The sequence below is a fragment of the Stegodyphus dumicola genome, chromosome 6 (genome assembly GCF_044657685.1).
Source record: "Stegodyphus dumicola isolate Sdum_Otavi_A_Nest chromosome 6, ASM4465768v1".
In the NCBI taxonomy this organism is placed as follows: domain Eukaryota; kingdom Metazoa; phylum Arthropoda; class Arachnida; order Araneae; family Eresidae; genus Stegodyphus; species Stegodyphus dumicola.
The window spans coordinates 113,869,730-113,894,330 of NC_140773.1; the positions used below are offsets into that span (position 1 = coordinate 113,869,730).

Genomic DNA, 24,601 nt, shown 5'->3' on the forward strand with positions numbered 1-24,601 from the left:
TCTAAGAAAATAAACAAAGAAAAATATTACCATCAAATTCCTTTTAAAAAGATACAGAGAATTATAAAAATCCTAAATAAAAGTCATAAATTGCATTAATAAAAATCATGGAAAACTGCCTTGTTATTCATACAATATTGCTTTATCCAAAAGGCGGACGGCAGACGTTAGATCTATTGGATATTCAGAGCTTCTGTGCCTCTCCAGAAGAGACTTAATGGCAGTAAGTATATTAATTGTCAACCTTTCTTGATGATTTAACTGGATATACATTTATGGACATTAAAAGTTACAAACTGTTCTAAATAACTGAATTTCAGAGTTACAGAACCAGTCCGTTGAATCTGTACATGTAAACTGTAATTAAAAATCGTATAGTTTACGAAAATTAAAAAATATTGTTTTAATTTTTGTACATAATGTTTATTTTCTTTCATGCAAAAGCAGATTTTCTAATTTTATTGCAATTTGGTGTTTATCAAAACTTTTCTTTTCCGTTTTTTTCTGATTTTACCTTCGCATGCTTAACATTTGGTAGTTCAAAGTCTGTAGAGATTAAAAAAAATTATAAAAATCAAAGAAATACAATTACAGTGTTGCAGAATGTAGCTTGCAAGGAAAAAGATTCCCCCCCCCCCAGTAGGAATTTGTTTTGCATGAAAATATTTCAGCTCTTTCTTTCTTTTCTAGATCAAGGAGTCATACAATAATCAATAAACTTACTGTGTGTACAATAATCAGTAAACATACAATAATCAGTAAATATACAATATAATTAGTAAACTTATGAGTTTATTTTCCTTTTATACCCCATTTTTATGCTTATACATTTTTGAAATCTTTACGAGAATTTATACTAGTTTGTAACAAATGGAGACTGTGTGCTTGTGACATGGAGAACAATCCAATATTGCTTCAACAGGATTTCTACATATATGCTTATAAATTAAACGGCTTGCGTGTGCAGTATAAAATGCATTTAATTAATTATCACGTAGGAAATGCTGAAAGGTAAATTTATTCTTCATTATTGGTCCATGCATAGAACTCAAAAAATTTCTCGAGCTTTCTTTATGCGTTTGTCATTTTTCTTGGAATCACTAGTAAACATAAGAAATAAAATGTAGTGCAAAAGTGGATATTTATTTAATTTCTTTTACATTCAGTGACGATTATTACCTTTAAATTATTGTCATCGTAACAGCATACTGAGCATAATTTAAGCACGTAGAACTGCATTTTAACCTTTTTCTCAAAACTTTGGAAACACTGGAATTACATCATTTAAACTTAGTCACATTGGAGATTGAAAATTGTATTCGCCATTAACTTAGAAATGTAAACGATTTAAAAATTTTTAATCTCCCCGTCTATGTGAAACGTATTTTAAAAGAATTTGTGAGAATTTATTTAATTTACTTAACAGTTACTTTAAGCAGCTTTCCTGTCGTTCTTACTTTCAATTCACACTTTCTTACCACAATGTAAATTGAGTAGTGCGCGTTATTCAAATTATGCCTGCTTGAAGGCTACGCTTTGATTCTCCAAAGATTAGAATTCTATAGCGTTGAGCTATTCTTACTATTAAGTTTGTTTACGCAGACTTTGCAGTTAGAGCCAGCATTGGAAATATTTAACCTGTGAAGCCGTTAGGCTGTATTTAACTTACTTTCAGTTATTCATTACCTTTTGAATCAAGCCAAAAGTTTTAGCTTTTGTAAGCGCGAGTTCTGTACACCCTTCTTCTGGGTTTTAGCATTTAAGGACTTGGTGATGATTCACCAAACAACCAATACATTTTATGGTAGCCAAGCATACAAGACTTTATAAATTAACGTATTCAAGCACTGGTTTTTTAAAAAAGAGCGAATCATGGAAAGAATGCAAACTTCAAATCTAATTGATCAACAAGTTTTTAATTTGATTAATTTTTCGTCAGTTAATCTAATCACCATCCACTTATCAGGAATTTATAAAGCCAAGGAATACTTCTGAAAAATCATGCCTGTCCGACAGAGAATTTTTTTTATTATTTTATTCTAAAATGCCCATCCTATTTTGAAATGGAGAATGATAATTTAATAAAATAATTTTATGGTTCATAAAAACGTTATTCAAGGAAATAATTAATATTTCTTGAAATACTTAAATGTTTTGCTTTTAAGATTCATGAAATTAATTTAGGAAAATGTTCTTGCAGAAATCTTTATGTACTGTTAAAAGTTTTAAAAATTTCTTATATTGGTAAAAGATAAAATATTCCATTTCATGTTTTAGGCTTTAGTTGAATACCCTGAAGCTAAGTCCATTTTAGAAGCACAAGCTAAGAGAAGGTAATTCTCCATTACTTTGAAATTATTCAATTAAAAATAAATCTGAAGATTTTATATTACGCCCAAAAGGGGCGTTTTTTAACGTTTTGTGTGTTATTTTTATTTATTAAATATCATGTTCTTTACACTTAAACAATAAAATTGAATCCAACAGTAGTATCAGAAAATATTTAAAAAGAGCACATCTTTACAATTTCTGGATAGACAGTCTTGCGCGCTGGAGATAATTTTTTTTTTTTTTTTTCTGTACAGTGTTGCCATTGCTCGTTTTGAAATCGTTTAGTTTATTAATCAAAAATTTATTAAAGTCTTACAAAATATGAAATCGATAATAAAACAAACTCCAAATTCTTAATTTAGACTTTTGGGAATTTGGGCTTCCACACGCCCATAGTCGAGTGAAGGATTACGTTATTCAAGAATTTGATGTCTCTAGGTGCCGTTGTTTTTTTTATAATGCAAGAAACATACATACATTTTTGCAGATTCTTCATTATTCAATTTCTTTAAATATAATGCAGGGTTTTAATATTTGGTGGCACCAATTTGAAAAGGAAAACGCAAATATATAAATTCATTACCTTTTGTTACCTCGTTGTGAAATTCATGATAACGGACGACGCAAAATGCCAAAACAAAATTAATAGCCCTTTTCGGCAAATTGTCCCTTTGGGGTAGTAATATTCTGTTCATTTTTAACTTCATTATTAAAACCGAATTTTCTTAACTTATATTATTGATCAATTAAAAATAACACACACAGAGACACAGCTGTCAGCAAGACAAGACATAACCGCGATTGTATGATATTTAATAATATCTAGTATAATCGTAAAGTATGTTTTATCTTATGACATTCAGTCGATTTTCTCAATATGTAGCATTTAATTGTTAACTTAACGATGTGATGTCACATTATTGAGGCGGTGGGATGTTGACACATTTTAAGAACGATTTCGGTAAAGAATTAAAAAAGTTTTCACAATAAAGATTTATGGCAATAGCTTTTTATTTGATATGAGAAATGAACTCTACTACATTTAAATTTAATTTTCTTTTGAAATGTCATATGTAAACAAGCTGTGGAGTGAAGGATATGTTTTTGCTCTTTCCAAAGAGAAATATTCTTATTTCGTAATTCCAAAACGTTGTGAAATGCATGATCTTAAAATTTCGAAGTATAAAATAAGCAAACATTAATCGGAAAGGGAAATTCGTCAGCTATTACTTCAACATGCAAAGAAGACTACAGATTAATATTTATAAAACATGTATTGTTTCTAATGTTTCTAAAGTTAAATCGTTGGTAACAAGAGAAAATCCGGCAGTGCAGAAATGTAAAGTCTTCAAATACATTTGTAGTAACAATAAATAAAATAATAAACCAAAATCTACAATTTAAAACAAGTTAAACATATAATATCCACCAGCTTTTACCGAAGCACGTGGCTCAACGAGGAGCAATTTGTAGAACTCTGTATGAAAACAGGAGATAAATAGAAATACACTGTGACCTTTGATGAAGCATTAGTTTATCTAAATGACTGCAGCAAAAAAGGTCTATTTATTATGAGAAATGAAGGAACAAAATGTACAGACCTGGCACCATTAATGAAAATGAAGTTTCAATAAGAGGGTTTAGGATTATAGCAGTAGTTTCTTACAATGGGAAATTAAAAATAAAAAGGAATCGGAAAAAATATAATTATCAACTCGACTTACGATAAAAAGAGAGTTTCACTTCCGATATTTACAGAAGAAATTCCATATCTTTATCCCAATGACTTCCAAAGAATGTAATTTCATCAAGACAGAACGACAAGTCATACTTCGAAAAGTACCATTATATTCCTCAAAACAATAGAGACTGATAACATATATTACATATACACCTTTTCAATGTATTTCTAAGAAGTCCTCTGACGTTTCGTATATGGTCTATTGTGCGTCCGGTCTCTTAAAAAGAGGTTTTTCTAACTCACCACGATTGAGAGACTCTGGAAAGTAGTCGAAGAGGAATGGAAATCAATACTCCTGGAAATTTTATGAAAAACTCCTTTGTCATGAAAATCGTAATGTAGACTTATGGTAAAAAAAAAAAAAAAAAAAAAAAAAAAAACAGATCGAGTATTTAAAAATGCTCAATACATTTTACACGTTAATTTACCTCCAAAAAATAACTTGTTAGCTGATACACACTCTGTGTTAGATATCAGCTAACAAGTTATTTTTTGGAGGGGGAAGTGAGCACCTTTCTACCTACAGAATTTGGTATACTGAAAATGACAGTGCATAATGCCTATTGCCCATATCACAGTATTTTTAAAAAAAAATTAAATTCGCTATGAATAAAGCCGAATATTCTTTTCGACCATTTTTGAATACCTGAAATGTGAAGTGTACATCATTAAATCAAAGAAATTAAATATAATACATTTACTCCTTCTCGAAAGTTAGTATGTTGCATTTTGTCAATAAAATGGATTGGTGCTTACGTGAAAGGTCATCAGTGAAATTATTTCGCAAGAAAAATATTCGCAAAATGCGCTGTTCTTAGATCAGATTCATCAGAAGAAAAAAATGGAAACCCGCATGTAAAATTCTTAGACATGTAGCTTTCTATACTTGTGAGAAAGATTACACCATTATTCAGAGCTACTCAAAAGGAATGCCCATTCACTCGTATACTATATTTTGCAAATTTCATGAGAATGATCTGTATGAATCATTGCTTCTAATTTTTATTAGTATAATAAATCTGTTTGAGTGACAATTTTTAATAAAACTTTCGTCAAAAAAAAAAAAATTAACAAAACGGCATATGAACATTTTTAGAATTTCAGTTTGTGGATTTTCAATGGAAAACGTTTAGATCATTGTTCATCTTCATGGTCATCTATTAAAATGCAGTCTTTATCAGACTTACCAACATTTTCTCTTTCTATTTCGCTTTCCTCGTCATTTGAATATTTCACTAGTAACAATCTTTTTTTTATCTGGGCTGAATTATAACTCTACTGTCATTGTTTAGATCACTCCAGGAATTAAATTTATTTTCTAAATTGCCGAACTATTATCACTGTTAGTTTCCAAATTGATGCAAATTCATTCATTTCTTTTCAGGATATATAATATTAAAATACGCATAAAATGGTCATTCAGTATCACTTGAACGTCTTGGCCGTTGCTGTAGAAAGATTCGAAAGTTAAAAATAAGTCCATGTATATTATAAAATCAGAGTGTTATCGCTTGTTCATACTTGTAACCCCCCACATGTGTTACGACCGAAAGCGTCAAGTTGCAATGGTGACATACGGCAGATGTCAGTGGCTCTCTGGCTAGACGGCCATATATCAGTTGCTCTCTGGCTAGACGGCCGTATGTCAGTTACTTTCTAGCTGTTAGTTACTATGTGGTGCCATACGGCAGATGTCAGTTACTTTCTGTTTAGTTACTTTCTGGCGATGGTTCTATAACTTGCTTTCATTTTATATAAATGTGTATTTAATTTTAATATGTTACACACACCGCTTTCTTAACACCAACATTTTTATTAAGATGTACTCACGGTACAGAAATTGTTACTAGATAAAGGGGCACAAATTTATATTTTAAGAAGTAAGTTATTTCTTTGCATTTTCAGTTTACAAGCACGGTAACATTAATTCGATTTTTACACTAATATAGCTGTTCTGTAACGCATAGGTAGAATTATTAATAGCAAGGTTATTTTAAGGCAAATTTGTTTCTTATAGCTGATTAAATTTCTATTTCCTGATTACAGGTTTTTTATTTATTATTTTTTTAAATTTTATTTTAGAATGAAAACAAATTTACAAGCCCAAAGAGCATTCAGCGTGGATACGTTGCTTCGAAGTTCACAAGATTATTCTTCACTGGATAGCGGAATAGCTAAAGAAGAAAACAGAGGTAAGCGGCTTTTATTTAATTTAAATAAGTAAATACCATTTCTACTCGCGTTTCCCCCTCTCAATTTTCAGCTCAAGGTTTTGAAAATTTTTTTAATATTCACGTAATCTCACCTTTCCTTAAGGCGTTCAGAAAGCGAACTTTCCTAAATTTTAGAATAGATTCTTCCACGTAATGTTGTTTTTGTCTTACTAACTGATTTGCTTGGTGAATTTTGAGATAAGAAAACGAAGATATGTTAATGCTGCTGATGGTTCTGAAAATTATTGCACGAGATAGGACAGACTGAACTTTAACAAAGACTTGGACAATGGTTACAATGGTAATGATCCTGCAAATTGCAGTAGATAACACTTCCAGCAGCAGTTTTGATTAGAGCCTTAGGGAGTAGCAGTGGACAACAATTAGAGCGAGCGTGACTCGACGTATAGGGAAATAAAAATGAAGATATCTTATTAGATACTGTAAGGTTAATACTAGTATGTGTTTTTATTAAAATGGTGGTCTCTTTTAAATAAACAATATTGTGATAATTACCGGTAGTTATTCATGAATACTTTTCATTTACTTTAGACGCATCCACTGGAAATTAAATTATTAGCATAATTTTCCTCTTTTAATTTTCGTACGATAAAATTAGTAAAAAAAGGGGGAAATGAGCGAGTAAATACAGTATATTTATGATCACTAGTATGAGAAATCCTGATTTGTAGAGCCATTAGATTTATTTTGGTGCAAGTGACGTGAAAAAATGTACAATGCCGTCATCGGGATTCGAATACCGTGCCTGCGACGTGCTTCCAGTTACATCCCATAGGGACATGGGAAGGAGGAAGAAATTACTTTACATTCTCCTTGAAGTATGATCTTCACAGCCGAATTTTTTTTTAGAAAGTAAATGCGAAACTCTTCGTGTTGTATGAGGTATGCCCCGAGGCTTACAGAAATAAGTAAACAACCCAATACTAACAATTTAAAACAATTCTTACTATTAAAATTAGTTTCTACGCAAAAACGAGCAATTATGTCAGCGGGCAAGAAAGCAGATTTTACGGTGCACAAAACTGAAAGTTTATTTTTGATTCCACTCGACAAAAAGATACTGAAGGTGCAGAGACTGATTTAATTCATCACTTTTCTACTGAGTTTCGACTGTAAACAAATGGCGGTTTGTTAGGCTTAACTCGCTGCTTAAACTTTTAAATTGTTGATAATTCTACAGCTATTGCATGCAGATTAACTAAAGGCATAAAAACCTTAATCGTAACATAAAAAACACATAATTTTATCAGTTTTAAAGCAAGAAATGCACAATTTACAAACATATAAGAATGAAAAAAAACTAAGCTCACCGAGCCGGGTAACAGAGTGGGTATATATATATATATATATATATCGCATGTATATATATATATATATATATATATACATGCGATTGGTTCATCTGACTGCAACGAAAAAGGAAGGTGCACAATTACATGTTATAGCAGTCCCATATACAAAATTTCAACGCTCCACGAATACTCGTTCTTGAGTTATGGGAGATGTATACATACTTCAAGAAAAAATTCTCTTCTGAATGCATTTTAAATCCAATTTACAATCCTTTTTGGCAAAAATAGTCATTTAATCAGCTTGTACGTACAGATATCACACAAAAACATCCTTCAAATGGTTTCTAGAGAGGCTGAAATGGATATTTTCGTTGAAATATAATACCTGAAAGTTTTCGCGATTGCAATATTTCCTTTACTTCATATAGGAAAGTAAAAAATTGTTTGAAATTAAAAACACCACTGACGCGAAACGTCTTCTTAATACACGGATCTTGGCTGATTTTGACCTGCAGCCAAAAAAGATTCCCGACACTTGATTTAGAATATGTTTAATTTTGTTGATCTAAGCATGAAAATAACATACTTTTTAAATTTTTAAAATTATAATTATAATAATGCGATAAATTTCCCTTTTGAAATCATTAGAGTAATATAGGACCCAACTAAATGTTTCCGTCTTGAATAGGCAATTGATGTAGGATATAAATTTCACATCTAGTTCGAATTAAGGAAGAAACGATATTAAATAATAAAGCATATTACGCGAAAAGAGGAAAATATAGTTTATAAATTCATCTTCTATTTCGTTTAAGATTATACATTTAGAGTATTTCTTTTATTGTATTTTAGGTGCTAGAGTTTCCTATTATTCTCATCCTAAAACGTCAACTAAGCTGTCATAAATATCGTACTAAATTCAGAAGCAGGCAAATTAAATGGAAATGTGTATGTATTGGGTGGGGATATGTGATATAATTTTAAATTTTAAGGATTTAAGAATCCTTAAAAACACCTGCATTTCGATATTTGAGCAATATTAGCTGGTATTTATATAGTTCTAATTAATCAATAATCTTTGTATTAACAGTTATCTGTACGTTTAATTTTGTCTTTTCATAGTTTCTGCTGTTAAAATAAAGTCTTCTTCTAGTATACGTAGTATTGTTTACGAGTCTTAATCACTGCTTAACACATCTCCTTTCAAAACGTTTAAGTCTGTTACAAAGAAGATACGTTCCTTTCATTAATGTGATATAATATATATGTAGCTTTTGTTTAATTAGAAATAAGTTTTAGAAAATTTAATAAATTGTTATATTTCATAGTGTGAGGCCTAAACCACGAATTATTTAATATGTCTTACTTTTGCAGGTCATGATGTATCAGAAATAAAAGCCATGATCGAAGAATTGAAAAACGCCAATAAAGTGAGCATATGTTTTATTTCCTAGCAAAATTTTTATTATTGCTCTTTGAAAATTTGCTAATTTATTCAAAATGCTTCGTGTGGCACTACGTGTAATAAGTAACGCAGGTAATTTTCTAAAAAATGCTGTAAGGAAAACAACACAATTGTTAATGAAATGTTGTTTAAGCGTGTTTATTCTCCTTTAAAACGTGACTTGAAGATTTAAGTTTATTTTAAACGATCATTAAATATGATAAAATATAAGTAGCATCACCTTTTTGAAATATAACGGTAATTTACATTTTTCATGTTACTCCTACATATCGCCTTAAAACGGAATTCACAAACATTTTCTTTCATATCATGACTAATCATGAATTTTTTCCTTCATTTTTATATGTTTTTGATAATTAAACGTTTTATTATTTTACTTATTTAATATTGATATTATTTGACGGTGTTTTCTAAAGCATTACTAACTCATTAAATGCTTGCTTTCTAGATACTGCTAATGTAGTAACACTTATTTTTTATGAACCTATTTGTCCAAATTTCCTGTTTTCTTTGTTTCGCAGTTTTAACTCAGTTTTTTTAAAGTGTATTAAATAAGTTTCTGTCTCTATATTGGCTTCCTAGCCGAGAATATGATGATTAGCGAATTAATACATGGACCATTGTAATTGTATTGTCGAAACTGTTGATTTGTAAATCCTTGTAAGAAGTTGATGACCCATGAGTTTCAGGTTCTCAAATACCATTCCTCCGTACATCTTGATGCAGAATGAAAGATTTGAGTTAGTTTATCCTATTCCTACGGCTAGTCTCTCGCGGTGTCTGTTCGTGGCGAGCTACTGATCGGGGGGGGGGAATTATCTGCTTTCATATTGACTAGAACGATCGTTTATGCGGTGGTCCGTTCGAGAGCGGCAGACTATACGGTTATTGCCAAGTTCGTCTCGAGCTGTGTGTATCTCGATATACAAATTTAGATATAAACCAGGGGGCTTGGTCTTCCAAGTCTTGTATACAGATGTGCAGTACCGCTGTCTAGAAGCATTCAAAGGTCTGTGTCTAATAACATTCCAAGGTCTCAGATCATGCACCTCTGCCATACATGATTTTTCATGTATGGCAGACAGGTTTACACAATAATAATTATTTCCATTATTATACAATAACAATAATGGAAATCAATTATTTATACAACAATTATAATTTACAATAATCTACGTGATTTCCACAATAATACATGCCCCATATACAGATTAATTTTGTTATTAACTGTTTATGAAACAGTACGAATATTATGCTTCAAAATATTTGTAACGTTCCATTATGTTATTTAACCAGTTATCATGATTCAAATCTTTATTGTCATTTTTTTCCGTTTCCCTACAAGAATATAAATCAGGTTTAATAATATTTAATGGTTTTATAATGGTTAAACAAGGTTTCATAATATTTAAATTGAGGGTTTTGGATTCCAAGTCAGAGCATGTTTCTGCCTTTCAAGACCACGTTACTTGGTTTCTGATAGCTCTACAAAGACTGTATTATTTAATTTTGTTTATATTTTAAACTGTTACGTCTGTGAGAAGTTTTGAGCAACTTCAAATTAATCCAACTGTGTAGCCTTTGGCTACAAAGTTTTAAATTTGAATTTAACTGTTACTTTAATTTACATCGGAACAAGTGCTGGTTGATCTGTAAGCACCAGATGTGCAATTTATGTTCAAAGTTCTAATTTAATAAAAAAGTTATTTTGTAATCTTCTTAAGTCTTTGTCACTATTTTCAGGCGAAGGATAACTCGTTTCAACTGTGTTAGGAGTTTGGTTACCAGTTTATTCTACCAAAGAACATCAAACGCTATGTAGTATTCGTAAATTTATCCACTGAACTGATTTACCCATTTAAATAGAAAGCAGCTATTTACGGAAGAATTATGAAACAGAAGTCTATTCACACTTCTGATTTTTTTCGTCAAAATATGTAGTTATATGAACATACTTTCTCCAGAAATTTCTTTAATTTTGGGAAATTTATAATATTTGTAATCAGCATATATTGAATGTGAATGAAAATGACATTATCATGAATACTTTGAAAAATGTACGCAAATATAGGTATGTTGTCGCAATTAATTTTATTGGTGACTTTATTGACAGAAATTTTGAAGTGTTGCTAGGCGACTGCAGACGATTCGAATCCAAAGTTTCATGTTTTTAACCTTAACGTCTTCTGAACGTTTCGCCATTTTAGCATAATTTGTCTTGTAAACAGTAAATTGAAGAACTTACCTAGGGCAAAAAATGAAACTGATCCCTCAACATTTTCGTGCGATTATTTTTCATAACATTCGACATGGATATCAAGACAAGAGTGCTTCGATGAACTTAATTCTTCATACAGCGACAAAGTACCATCTCACAGTACTGTAGAAAACTGGTATAACGAATTCAATCGTCGTCGACGTTCGCTCCAGGATGAATTCCGTAAAGGTCGTCCAAAATCGGATGTTGAACCAGAAAATATTGATGTTCTGCCTGAACTGATAAAGCAAAGTCATCATGTGGCATACCGTGAGATTGAGGTATCTTTGGGCATTAGTATAATATACATCAATAAGATGTTACATGAACATCGGCCGTAAAAAAGATTTGTTCGAGCTGGATACCGCATAATCTAACAAACGCTCAAAAGAAGACTCATGTTAATTGGTGCAAGGAAATGTTGCAAAAATACGTTCAAGATGCATCAAAGGCTGTGTATAACATCAACACAGATGACGAATAATAGATCTATTCACGTGAGCCCGAAACAAAACAGCAGTTGACTGTACGGGTCTTCCAAGAGAAGCCAAATCCAACAAAAGTTGTTCGCGGAAGAAGCACATCGAAGCAAATGGTTGCCTAATATTTCGTCATTACCTATCACGTGGAGACAATTGCGTTAGAGCAACGCAGGACGGTCAATTCCAAATGGTACACGACCGTTTGTTTGCCAGAAGTCATAGGAGAAATTCGAAAAAAAAGCAGATGAAGAGGCGAATCGTTATTCATCATGACAATGCTAGCTTTCGCGCATCGGCTTAAGCAAAGGAATTTTTGATAGGCCAAAACGTCGAATTGATGATTCATTCGCCTCAAAGTCCTGATTTGGCACCCAATAACATTTTTTTATTCCTGGACATTAAAAATAAATTACGTGGTCAGTGATTAACGACACCCGAAGAAGCGGTTGATGTATTCAAAACCTATAGATTGGAGTTACCTTCATCGGAGTGGAAAAAAGTGCTTCAAAAATTGGTTCAAACGCATGGCAAAAGTGTATTGATCTTCATGGAAATATTTTGAAAAAGAATAAAACGAATTTCGATCATAAACATTTGTTTTTTCGTTATTAGGCCAGAAGTATAAATAGCAATCTTCGTAATATCTATGTTAACATAAAAAAAAGACTTTAAACTTCTTAGATTTTTTAATTCTTAATGCGCTATCACTAAACTGTAATTTAATTACTCCTTAAAAATGTAAACTTTTGCTATGAAATATTTGAGAGTTTTGCCATTTTCATTATAATCAATTTTATTTTATTTTCAGGTTCCAGGGAGAACAGTATGGCAACTTATAGCTAGAGTAAGAAAGTTATTTTCATCCTTTTATATTTCAAACTTTTTACCCTTCACTATGACGTAAATGGAGTTTTTCATTTACATCATATGTATATAATTATTAATATTAACATGACCGATATAAAAATGCGAAAATTACCTTAAACTTCTAATTTTAGATTGGCCGTACGTCTAAAAGTATCTTTAGACTTGTATAAAAGCTATAAAAGTATATCGAGTAGTATAAAAGCTAGAAAAAGTTAGAGTGCTTTATTAATTTACCGCATCTGACGCTATATATCTTTACATAACTGATACTGACTTGTTATTTATTATCGTATCTGTTATGGTGTATCTTATCTGATGTTTTATTTTCGAGACACTTGTGGGCTCCGTTCCGGTACTTCTTAGTTTTTAGGACAAATCATAATTTTTGCCAGAGCGCACCGGAGCTCTAAATAAGAGGGTTCCGACACTCGTTTTATGTAATTAGAAAACAATTTCTGTTGAAACCTGATCTCAAACATTTTATTTTTAGTAACCAAATTATATTAAAAATCGCTTATTTAATTTTATCTCTTTACATGCTATTAAGTTTTAATTATTTAATTTTTTAGTAATGATTTAATTATTTTAATAATTAATTATTTAATTTTTAATTATTATTTATTTTATTAGTCCAAAGAGCTTTGTCCCTGAAGGACTACTGCCTTCGTTTTGAGATTTTGCGTTGGTTCACTATAAATGTCCGTTTCACTTTTCAAACTGTTGTCACCAAATGTTAGACTCCTGCATTATATTTGAAGAAATTAAATAATGGAAAATCTGCATAAATGTATGTATATTTCTCGCATTGTGATAAAATAACGGTACATAAAGCCATCGAATTTTGAATGACTTAATCCTACTGCGAATATGGGCATGTGGAAGCCCAAATTTGAAATTTGGAATTTGTTTTATTATCGATTTCATATTTTGTAAAACTTGAACGAATTTTTGATTAACAAACTCACGAATTTCAAAGCGAGCAATGGCAACGTTGTAGAGAAAAAACATTTTTATCTCCAGCGCGGGAGACTCTGTATCAAAAATTCTAAAGGATATGCTCAGTTTAAAACTATTTTGTGATATTGCTGAACTGAATTTTATGGTTTAAGTGCGAAGAACGTGATATTTAATAAATAAAGGTAACAGACAGGATGTTAAAAAAACTGCCCTTTGGACGCAATTAAAAATCTGAAACCTTTCAGAATTTTTTCCTTTTAGTTATTTTATTTATTTATTAATTCTTGTTCCTTTTTCCTAACGGTCTTCCGAAGGGCTCCGGCACTTCTAACTTTAGAAATTAATCCCTGACATTTAAGCAATAAGTTGTATACGCTGTTTCAAGGATTTACAGTTAAACTTTCAGAGAAGTAATGTTATAAAGTTTTAAGTACCATACGAATTTTTAAAGAAATTATGATATGATGCTAAAAATTAAATAGCTTAAAAATGTTAAAATTTTTCTGTTTTATTTTAAAATTATTATTTATTTCTCTTCTGCTTTTCTACCATTATTAACCTAAGAGAAATTCTGCCTTATTGATATACAGAGTAATGCAGTTCGATACGATGGCAAGCAAAATATTTGATTGAATTTTAAAAGTTAAAAAAATAAGAGATTAAATAAAAAGATGCCAAAAATATTAAAAAAAACCTTAGTCGTATACATATCAAATGTTTATTTTTAGAATTATATAATATACATATTTTACAATAGTCTTTCGACAATATATTAGCCAATTTCTCCACTGAATATGCCAAATCACGCACTCCCTTTAAAGGCGTTATCTATGAATGACATCCTATGATAAAAATGTTTTATATACACTGACTAAATTCTGCAAATCTTGCTGCAACGCATTTATACGAAAACCAGAACCTACAGTTATATCAACAAATTTTGTTTAAGGAAGATAATGTTCCCACAGAAACGACATTCCAAGCTAAAATTTCAGAACATATCAATTCAGAACAATATATATATTTGCGCTACATGAAAATTATTTCTTGTTTTCCTCTATACCATTCGAAACTGTATCTTCTAGTCTAGTTTTCAAAGAAGATTCAAACATACTAAAACTTCTCTTTTGTTAAAAATAATGTTAATTCCGGACTTAAGTCTATTGTTAGTTTTCCCTTCAGTCTTATATGGAATCAGCTCATGACATTTCATTTCTACTCAGCAATTTTGAAATAATACTAGGCATGAAAATTGAGTTATGTACGAATTTAATATAATGTTGTGTCTCTTTAATTTATTCACTGATCTTATATTAACCCCAAAATAGAACAAACAATATTTTATTGTTAAGTTGCATATTCTAAGCATACTTTTCTTATTTCTGAATAGTTTATTTTCTGTTGAGATAATTTACTAAATTGTTTTAATATTTTTCAAAGTGTGAAGTTCTCCAAGCAAGATTGTGTGAAAAGGAGAAAGAAGTAGAAGATTCAAAGAGGCGGATACAAGAACTAGAGCAACTACTTGTCTCCGTCCATTGCCCAAACCCGTCAAGAATTCAAGAAGAAATGCCAGCAGATGAATCAGATATTAGTTCAGTTAAGCATCTGCGACCTAATAACAAAGTTGTAAAGCAGTTTTCTCAAGACGAAGGAAGAAATGTGACGAGAGATACTTCAGATAATTCTGCAAATGAGACTATGAATTCTGAACGGCGAATTGTACCTGATGTTAAAATTACAAGACCAGCTTCAGAAGCTGGATCACTTAACACCGAAAACGATTTGGAATCTGTTCAAAAATATGTTTTCAAAGATGACAATTTCATCAAAACTTCTAAAATCTCCAATGTGTCTTTTGAGAAGGCACAGAATTCTAAATCTTGCCAAAGACAGTCTTCTCTGTCCTCTCAAGATAACGAATTTTCGCAAAAGTTCCATATAAGTCACACGCAGAAACAATCTCCCGCTTTCACAAATTCAGATATTTCTGAAGACAGACATTGTTTGGAAACGAATGGCAACCAGTCTGAAGGTAGTTTGAGAATATTTTCTCAAAATGTTTTGAGCATAAATCCTTCCTTGGATTACAGTTTTTCAAGTGAAACTATGATAGATCACAGCCTTATGTTCAGCAATACTGAACGAATATCGCTAACAACTAATTTTAGCGACGAGTTGTTTTTAAACGATCCAGTAGATCTTTCTGTTCATACCATTCCGGAAGAACCTGAGGAAGACATTGAAGATATCACTGAAGAACCTAGTTTCAGCAATCAGCAGCGTCCTACATCAGAATCTTCAATGTCTAAATATGGCAACCCGTCTTCAGTGGCGAAATATATAGGACAAGATTCTGTCTATAACAACAATTCTGTGGAACAGAAACTTACAAGAAGGCAAAATGCAGTTAATTTTTCATTCGATGGGTTAGACCAAGAAGGTAATAATAAACCTTCAAACTCTTTAGCAGTCAAAAACTTTTATTCTACCCTTGATGAAATGACTTTAAATGCTTTTGAATCAGGAGATGGTATCAACTTCCTTAAGATGGGCTCCATAAGTAGCTGCTTCTCAGATGATTCTAATTCGAGAAGAAATAGCTGGAACTGGGAATCTGACGGAGATAACGATGAAGACTCAGATTCCAGCTAAAACGCAATGAATGAACAAGGATATGGAAAATTTGTGTCTGCTATATTCGTTGTTGAAGGTAGAATTAAACCCTAAAGCCCAAAGAGAAATGGAATAGGAAGCGCACAATGAAATGCTGTTGTCAAAAGTAAATGATGAGTAAATCCAGAATGCACACAAGGGAAAGTTACATGAAGCCTCAGATAGGAAGAGGAACACTTGTTTTTGCCGTTGTGATATAACTGATGTCTAACGTCGACATTTTAATTACAGTAATCTTAAAATAAAGTAAAAAGTACAAATACTATTATTGTGCATTTTTAGTTTTATTTCATTCTGTCATAATGCGTTAATGCTGTAATCTTAAAAGGTTTAACTAAACTTTCTCGTGAGAAACATCAAAACTAAAACGAGGATGAAAACGACAAATATTTCAATTCATAGCATGAAGTCGTGAAGTTTTGTTATTATGAATCTTGAAAAATCTACCCCACGCTTTCGAAATACTAGCTGGATATGCTGATTCTTACACCACTTGGGCACATGGATGGAATTATTTTAATTCTTTGCATCGGAATCCAGAATATTAATTTGTAGTTTATTCTAACTGTGCTATGAATAGTAATTTTAAGTATTTAAATCATTTTAAAAACTCTTTTGATTTTAAAGCTGACTCATGACTGTTTTATGTACAAGCACATTTAAAACATAAATTAAGAGCTATTAACTTGAGAATTTTTCTTTTCAATTTCATGCTCCACATTTGCACTTTGTCACAGGTCTATACGTTTATTTTTTAAATATCCATATTTTATTTTAAATGAAGATTTTTATATAGCTACTACCAAAATTTCTATAATTATAGCTGTTGGTTATGCATATTATAAATCATTCCTACAAATAATTTTGCATCTTTATTTTTAACACTTTGGTGCATCTCATCAAAAATTCATGAAGTTATATGACACACAATTTGCGGAGAGTTCCAAAAGTCCTGTCAATTAGAAGCGAAATAATGCAGAAGTAAGTGTTAGATTTTCAGAAAAAAAAAGTTTATTATTTATTTCTGAAATTTTCAAAAGTTATTAGCGAATTTACTAGCAGCTTTTTTTACAAACTGCAGCAAAATACTACATATATGAAGAAGGAAGTGCTAAAAGATTTGAAACGCCCTACGTACTTTGCATGTTAGGATAAGAATGCAGAATATTAAGATCATTCATAATTTGATTACCATAAGATAATAACCATAAGATTTCAAATCTAACCTTTATGTTGAATATAAGCTCGTAGATTTCTCACATTTAATATAAAGTGTAATATAAACTTTTGATTTAAAAATACAGATTTTAACTTTTATTCCTACTTGTTAAAAAATCAATAAGTTCAATTACTAATTTTTTGCACTAAGAATGATTTCTTTGTTCGGGAATACATTTATATGCAAATAGCTATTTTTCAAATTTGAAAATTAATCCAAAAAAAAAAAAAAAAAAAAACATTGACCGAAGAGCATCTACAATTCGTGATGAAGATAATTTCTAGCAATTTCTTTTCAAGCTGACAAACTTCATCAAAATCGAAACGCCATCATGTGTCAAGCTGCAGTAATAAATAAAAGAAGTTTATAATTATTTACAAACATATGTATTTTTATATTACATCGAAGAAAAATTTAATAAATAAGAGAAAGAGACTATGTTGTTATTATTTATTCTCAAGTTTTGTTCTACCTGTTAAACTTTCTCTCAAATGTTAAGAAAATTTTCAGAATTTAAATTAAACACGTTATTTAATGATTAATTAAACATATTAGAATTATTTTTAATAAATGGCAGTCTAAAAATTTTATATATAGCTGGGAATGCATTTGAATTACAAAGTGTAGCCAACAAAAATGTCTTTCTGTACCAAACTTGAGATTTCAGATAGAAAATAACTATAAATTTGAACTTTTTCTTTTGCAATATATTTACTATTGCTTATGCATGTTTTGAAAAATACTTCTTAAGTAAAATTTAAAATTTATTTAAAATAATTTTTTTATTTTGTCAATAATAATTTTTAAAATTTTGTTAAAAACATTCTGGCCCGTCAGATTTTTTTTCAGATCTTGTATGTTCCCCGCGGTCAATTTGAATTTAAGATTACAGCATTAAGATTTTGACAACATAAAACAAAAGAAAAGTTAATATTTATATGTTGTTGTATATGATGCTGATTTTATATTTACAGCATCATTTTTTATTCCTTCTAATTCCACAAATCTTAAAAAAGATTCAATATTCGAAAACTTGAACCTTCGCGCATTTTTCACTTTTCGTATTTTTGTAATCTAAATTTTAAAATTCGTTAAGTAATTTAACTACGTAAAAATTTTAGACCGATTAGTTTTATTGATGTCTAATATAAACATTCATCAGACAGAATGCGACTGTAGGAATTTCAGGAAACATCCGAATCGCTGGATATGTCTTAGTAGTGGTTCTGAGTGTTATACTTTTTTTCCCAGGAGAGAACTGAGTCTTCCACTTTTAGTGTTCATCTGTGTTGATTCTTGATATATATATCTCTTCTCTAAACTTACCTTGATTAAAAACATTCTTGAAAAATGTAAAAATTTAAATCGTTACCCCCCCCTAAAAAAAGATAAAAAAAGTATTAAACTATACAGGAATATTAAAAAAATTGTATACTTATATATGTTTCCCATCAAATGCCTGTGAATTGTAAAGTAAGCTATGAAAAGTTAATTACAGTATAAATCTTAGTAAACGTAGGAAATTATTGGACGGTTTCCATCGCATCTGACTTCTAGCTAGAAGGGAGAAAACCAAGGTAAAAGTTTTAATAAAAGTGTTTACTAACAAATCACTCTGGCAGTTTCACAAAAAGAAAAAAACTCCGCTAACGTGCGGGGTAGAAATAATAGCTTTCAACGCAGCCAGTTGCAGGGTATTACTATTATTTTTCACTTATTTTATGTTCTTCGTTTCCGTTTCCCTACCAGAAAGGGAATGAAGTAGAAAGAGAGAATATTTAAAGAAAGGTTTCGAGAGTTTAATTAAGAATGTGTTTTGCCTCTTGAAACCATGTTACTAGGTTCCTGCTAGCTCAGATAAGATTTGTTTTAATCTTCAGCCCTTCATTATAGTAATTGAATATCTACACTGGTAAGGTTTATGAACCAAATTCGCGTTAAATGCATTTGTGTAGCCTTCGCTACTAGCTTTCTTTAATTTAAATTTTACATTTCACTGTTAAACAACAATCAAAGTTACCTCACCAGAAGTGGGTGGCTGAGTTGTAAGCACGATACGTGCATTTATGTTCAAGTACTTACTTAATGAAAAGGTTTGTTTTAAAACCTTCTTAGGACTCTATCGTTAACTTTTAGACTTAGCGATAATTCGATGTCAGTCTAACTAGTGTCTGATTCCAGTTTATGATATTTAAGAAAAATCAAATGTTATACAGTTTAAGTTGAATGTAGTATACAACAGGGGTATCAAACTGCATGCGTTGTTAAATAATAAAAAACTTCACGCATTATTAAAAATAAAAAAGTTATTGTTAGATTGTGCATGCAAAATGCATAATTTAATAATAATTTTTTTATTTTTTTAAACAGAATTAGTTTTTGTGACTAAATTTCAAATTTTAATGAATAAATATACATAAACCGTAATAATAATAATAATGCAAAGGAAAAAATTCCAATTCAGTTTCTGTTTGAACTCTAAAGGTTAGTACCTGCAGAAACGTTTGTTAATTACGCTTTGTATTTGAAAAGTACTGACAGCTGAATATTAAACTTCCTGACTGACATTTATTTCAAATAATTCTAATATGTTGAATTAACTAATAAATAACTTATTAAACTAAAATCAAGCAAATTACGAGACCTTTCTAAGTGCAACAAAGGCTGAGAATAAATAACGACAAACTAATTTTAGTCCGAAGATTCAATTTGCCCAGAAGGGCTAATTATTTCGTTCTGGCATTTTTCGTTGGTTCACTGTAACCGGCGTTTACCTTTTCAAATTGTTGCCACCAAATATTAAAACCCTGCATTACATTTAAATAGTCATTCTTAATAAATTGCAAAATCTTCATTCTTAATAAATTAAAGAATGAAGATTTTGCATGACTGTATGTATGTTTCTCGCACTGTGAAAAAACAACAGTACCTAGAAACATCAAATTTTGAATATCGTAGTCCTCCACACGAATATGGGCATATGGAAGACCTAATTTGAAATTTGGAATTTGTTTTATTATTTGTTTCATATTTTAAAACTTGAAAAAATTTTTTATTAAAAAACTAGCGACTTCAAAGCGAGAAATGGCAGCACTGTACGGGGGAAAAAAATAAAAACATTTTTATCGGCAGCGCGAGAGACTATGTGTCTGAAATTCTAAAGATATGTTCTTTTTAAATTATTTTATGATACTGCTGTTGAATTGAGTTGTATGGTTAAAGTGTGAAGAACATGATATTTAATAAATAAAGGTAACACACAAAACGTTAAAAAAGACCCCTTTGGGCTTAATATAAAATCTGAGAGCTTTCAGATTTTTTTCCCTTCATTTATTAAAGTTTCTTCAACGTATACAGAAAAAGTACTTATTAGTAAGTAGTTACATATTTCTTTATTTCTTACAACTACTTTCAGTTACAACACCTGGCTTTCTTTAAAAACTGTTCACATCTGAATGTAGTCCCAAACACAGCGATTATCGTTAGAGCAAAAATTCGTAACTGAAGGTTCGTAATAAACGTACGAATAAAAGTCAATCAGATGTGTATCTTCAAATTTTAAATAAAATTTTTATCACAAGCCTATTTAAGTGTAAGCCCTATTTGTAGATTTTCTGGAACGTTACTCACTTTCAATTTCAATGGTAATGAAAATAATCTGAAATTAGACTCCAAGTCATTAATATACTAAACTTTTTCTTCAAACTACTGTCATTATATTTTAATTAATTTATGGGAAACACATTTTCAAGTCATGTGAAGTTGCACTGGGATCTGCATAAGACCCTCGGGCCGCCAGTTTAAGGTCGCCAGGATAGATTATTCGTAAACCTAGCCTAAACTTTGACTCTCGTTGACTGCTCTCAAGGAATTAGACAAGCAAAACATTTCTGCAAGCTACAAGTAGCAAAAATTGAAAGGAATATTACCGTGCTTCGTACCAGGGTCACCATAAATTTCCCGCATATAAACCAACCAAAAAATGCATAAATCTCAAAAGTAATTTTGCTAAAACCCCCAAGCTCCTAAAAGTATTAAACTACCAGTGCAAGCTCGGCCATTGCTGCTTAATGAAGCACTTCTTTAACTTACACGAGAAAAATAGTAAAAAGTAAAACCAATAACATTTTACAAGCAGCTAGTGCTAAAAGTAATACAGGTATTTCCGAATAAGCGAATAAGGTGTTTAAACTTACGAACATCATTCACTCAGCAATTAGTGAAGATGAATTTGATGTTATAACTGCCATTCTTAACAAATATATACCATCACTTAAAACTTGTAACAGTATAATATAGATAAGTTCCATATTTTCTTGCAAATGCTTAAGGAAATTAATGATAATGCTAATAATGAGTAACGTCTGGAGACGTTCCGGCGCCATCCATATAGTTCTACATTAGTTTTCACAATTATTAACTCCTTTAGTAGTAAGTTATTCTACAAAATTTCTTCCTAACATTTCCCCGTTTTCGGCTACTCCTTACATACTGTATGGTTTCGAGAATGTCTTCTCCTACCCGCCTTGAAAGCCTACTAACTCTGATAGTATTTTCTTCTATTAATAGCTAAAATCCAAGTTCTTTCATACTCTCCTGCTTCTCTTCATTATGTGACTTTCTTGACCTACGATAAAAACTGGCGGAATGAGTTATTATCGAAAACATACGATATGTTTTCATCTAATACGAAATTTATTTATAATGTTACAGAGGCTATACTGAGGTATCCTCTTTCCATGGACAGGCCTTGTGCTGCGACCTGACAAAAAGACAGATATCTAAACAACCACAAAAAGAGATCTAAAATAGAGAAACGAATAGCTTATACTGCCGGTTGCTCTTTGATAAACTTTGAACCTAAAAGTATATTTATATTTTAAATTAATTTAAATTCTTTTAGAAGATGACGAAAGCAGAAATACAGAAAAGCTAAAAATAATAACATAACTGATTATTTAAAATAAAATTTTATGAAATTAATTCAAAATGCTCGCTCATTTGTTCTTATGGCTGGAAATGCCCCACGAAAATAGTCAAAATTCTTGTTTCAGATACAAAAATCTGTTTTTTTTTCTTAAATAGTTTTTTTAGTTATGTTTCTTAATTTGTGAAATAAACGTTAAATTGATGCGAAATTACGGCGTTTCGATGGTCGTCACAAGGTACGTTAAATGTTTTCGGTCGCGTTACGGAATGATCTTTTTAGAGGGAACTATTACATTTATCAGTACCGATATTCATGCAGAAGAAAGATAAAATTATTAATTCAGAAGTATTTGAATTTAATTTGACTTGAAGTAGTTTTTGTTGCTGTAGCTAGAATTGGAAATGCAACTTATCGATTTGTCTCATGTATGAGGATGTCTCATGTATGTGGGATTTTAAATCCATAGCTTAATATTTTTCCTCGCGCGCTGTCTAAATTTTAGCTGTTGACTGCACGAGTGAAATTGATAGAACTCTCGCCACTTTGTTTTATGAGAGGAGATGTAAGATGATATAGATATAGTATTAATAGATGTAAGATTATATATGATAGTTGTCGTATTAATAGATGTAAGTTGATATAGATCTTGTATTAATAAATAAACGGTGTTATAGATGCTGTGTTAATAGATGTAAGATGATATAGATCTTGTATTAATAGATAAACGGTGTTATAGATGCTGTATTAATAGATGAACGATCTTATAGATGTATTAATGTTTTATTAAATGTGTTTGTTTAAGTATGGATTGTGATTTCGAAACTAAAGAACCCACAAAATTGGTGTCAGAATCAGGATTAAATTACAAACAACAAATAGAGGAATATGAAGCAATATTGGATGAAAGAAGGAATACTTCTGTTAATAGTGAAATCGATGTATCAACTGCTCGAATTTTCAACGACTGTTCTTTTGCTGTTATTTATGAAGATCATGAGGTAAAACAAAATATTAGTAAGTCGTCAGTTCAATTTCCGTTTTCACAGTTTTCAAATGCGTGTATAAATTTTAATGATATTGAAAGCTTGATTTCTAAATTTGATGGTAATCCGTATAATTCGGTTGACAAATTCATTGAAAACTTTGAGGATGTATCTAATTTGTTAAAACTAATTGATTTACAGAAACTGATATTCGCCAAAACATCTTTAACTGGCAAAGCAAAATTATTTATTGAAAGTGAAACGAAAATTAATTCGTGGAATGCAGTTAAGGTTTTATTAGTAAATGAATATGGTGTTCAGTATAACTCTGCTCAGTTACATGAATTATTATCAAAACGTAAAATGCAGGAAAAAGAATCGCTGTATGAATTTTTTTTTTGGTAATTAAAAATATGTGTTCTATAGGTAATATTGAAAACGCCGCTTTAATGGAATATGTTATTAATGGTATAAATGATTCTACATTTAATAAAGCTATTATTTATGGTTGTAAAACTTTGGCAGAATTTCAGGAAAAACTTAAGATATATGAAAAAATTAAATTAGATAATGATCAGAACAAATCCGTTAAGCCTAATTCTAAAACCAGAAGCGACCATTTTGAAACTAAAATAAAAACAAATATTCGTTGCTATAACTGCGGAGATCTTGGTCACGCGGAGAATTTCTGCAAAAATAAGAGCAAGGGAAAAAAATGCTTTCGTTGTAATTTATTTGGTCACGTAGCCACAGAATGTATAAAAAATAAGACACATATGAAAGAACTTGCCAGAGTGAATCATATATTTGTAAAGAAGCAGTTAAATGATATGCATAAAGCTGTATCGATAGATAATGTAGAAGTAAAAGCTCTGATTGATACAGGAAGTGATATAAATATAGTATCGGAAAATATTTATAAAGTAATTGGTTCATCTAGTATTAATTCTTCCGATTTGATTCTGGTAGGCTTTGGTAGTAATAAAGTAAAACCTATTGGTTATTTTAAAGGTTCCATACGAATTGATGACTGCGAAATTAAATCAAATATTTATATTGTGCCTCAAGGAACAATGAAAGAAAATGCTGTTATTGGAAATGAATTGCTTTCGCAAATGGAAATTATTATAAACAAGAACGGCATATCTATGAAAGTAGCAGAAAATG

General features: G+C 30.6%; 1 protein-coding gene across 4 annotated transcripts in view; it reads left to right on the forward strand.

The window, feature by feature from the left end:
- LOC118188290 (uncharacterized) overlaps nucleotides 1-16,607 on the forward strand; it is a 104,110-nt gene extending 87,503 nt beyond the window's left edge. For all 4 annotated transcript variants that reach the window (XM_035358704.2, XM_085818841.1, XM_035358702.2 and 1 more), the window contains exons 19-24: nucleotides 154-223; nucleotides 2,278-2,333; nucleotides 6,155-6,264; nucleotides 8,973-9,028; nucleotides 12,611-12,646; nucleotides 15,067-16,607. In XM_035358704.2, the coding sequence (XP_035214595.1) occupies nucleotides 154-223; nucleotides 2,278-2,333; nucleotides 6,155-6,264; nucleotides 8,973-9,028; nucleotides 12,611-12,646; nucleotides 15,067-16,281 (1,543 nt within the window). In that variant the 3' untranslated portion in view covers nucleotides 16,282-16,607. The remainder of the gene's footprint in view (nucleotides 1-153; nucleotides 224-2,277; nucleotides 2,334-6,154; nucleotides 6,265-8,972; nucleotides 9,029-12,610; nucleotides 12,647-15,066) is intronic.
- The last annotated feature ends 7,994 nt before the right edge of the window (nucleotides 16,608-24,601 follow it).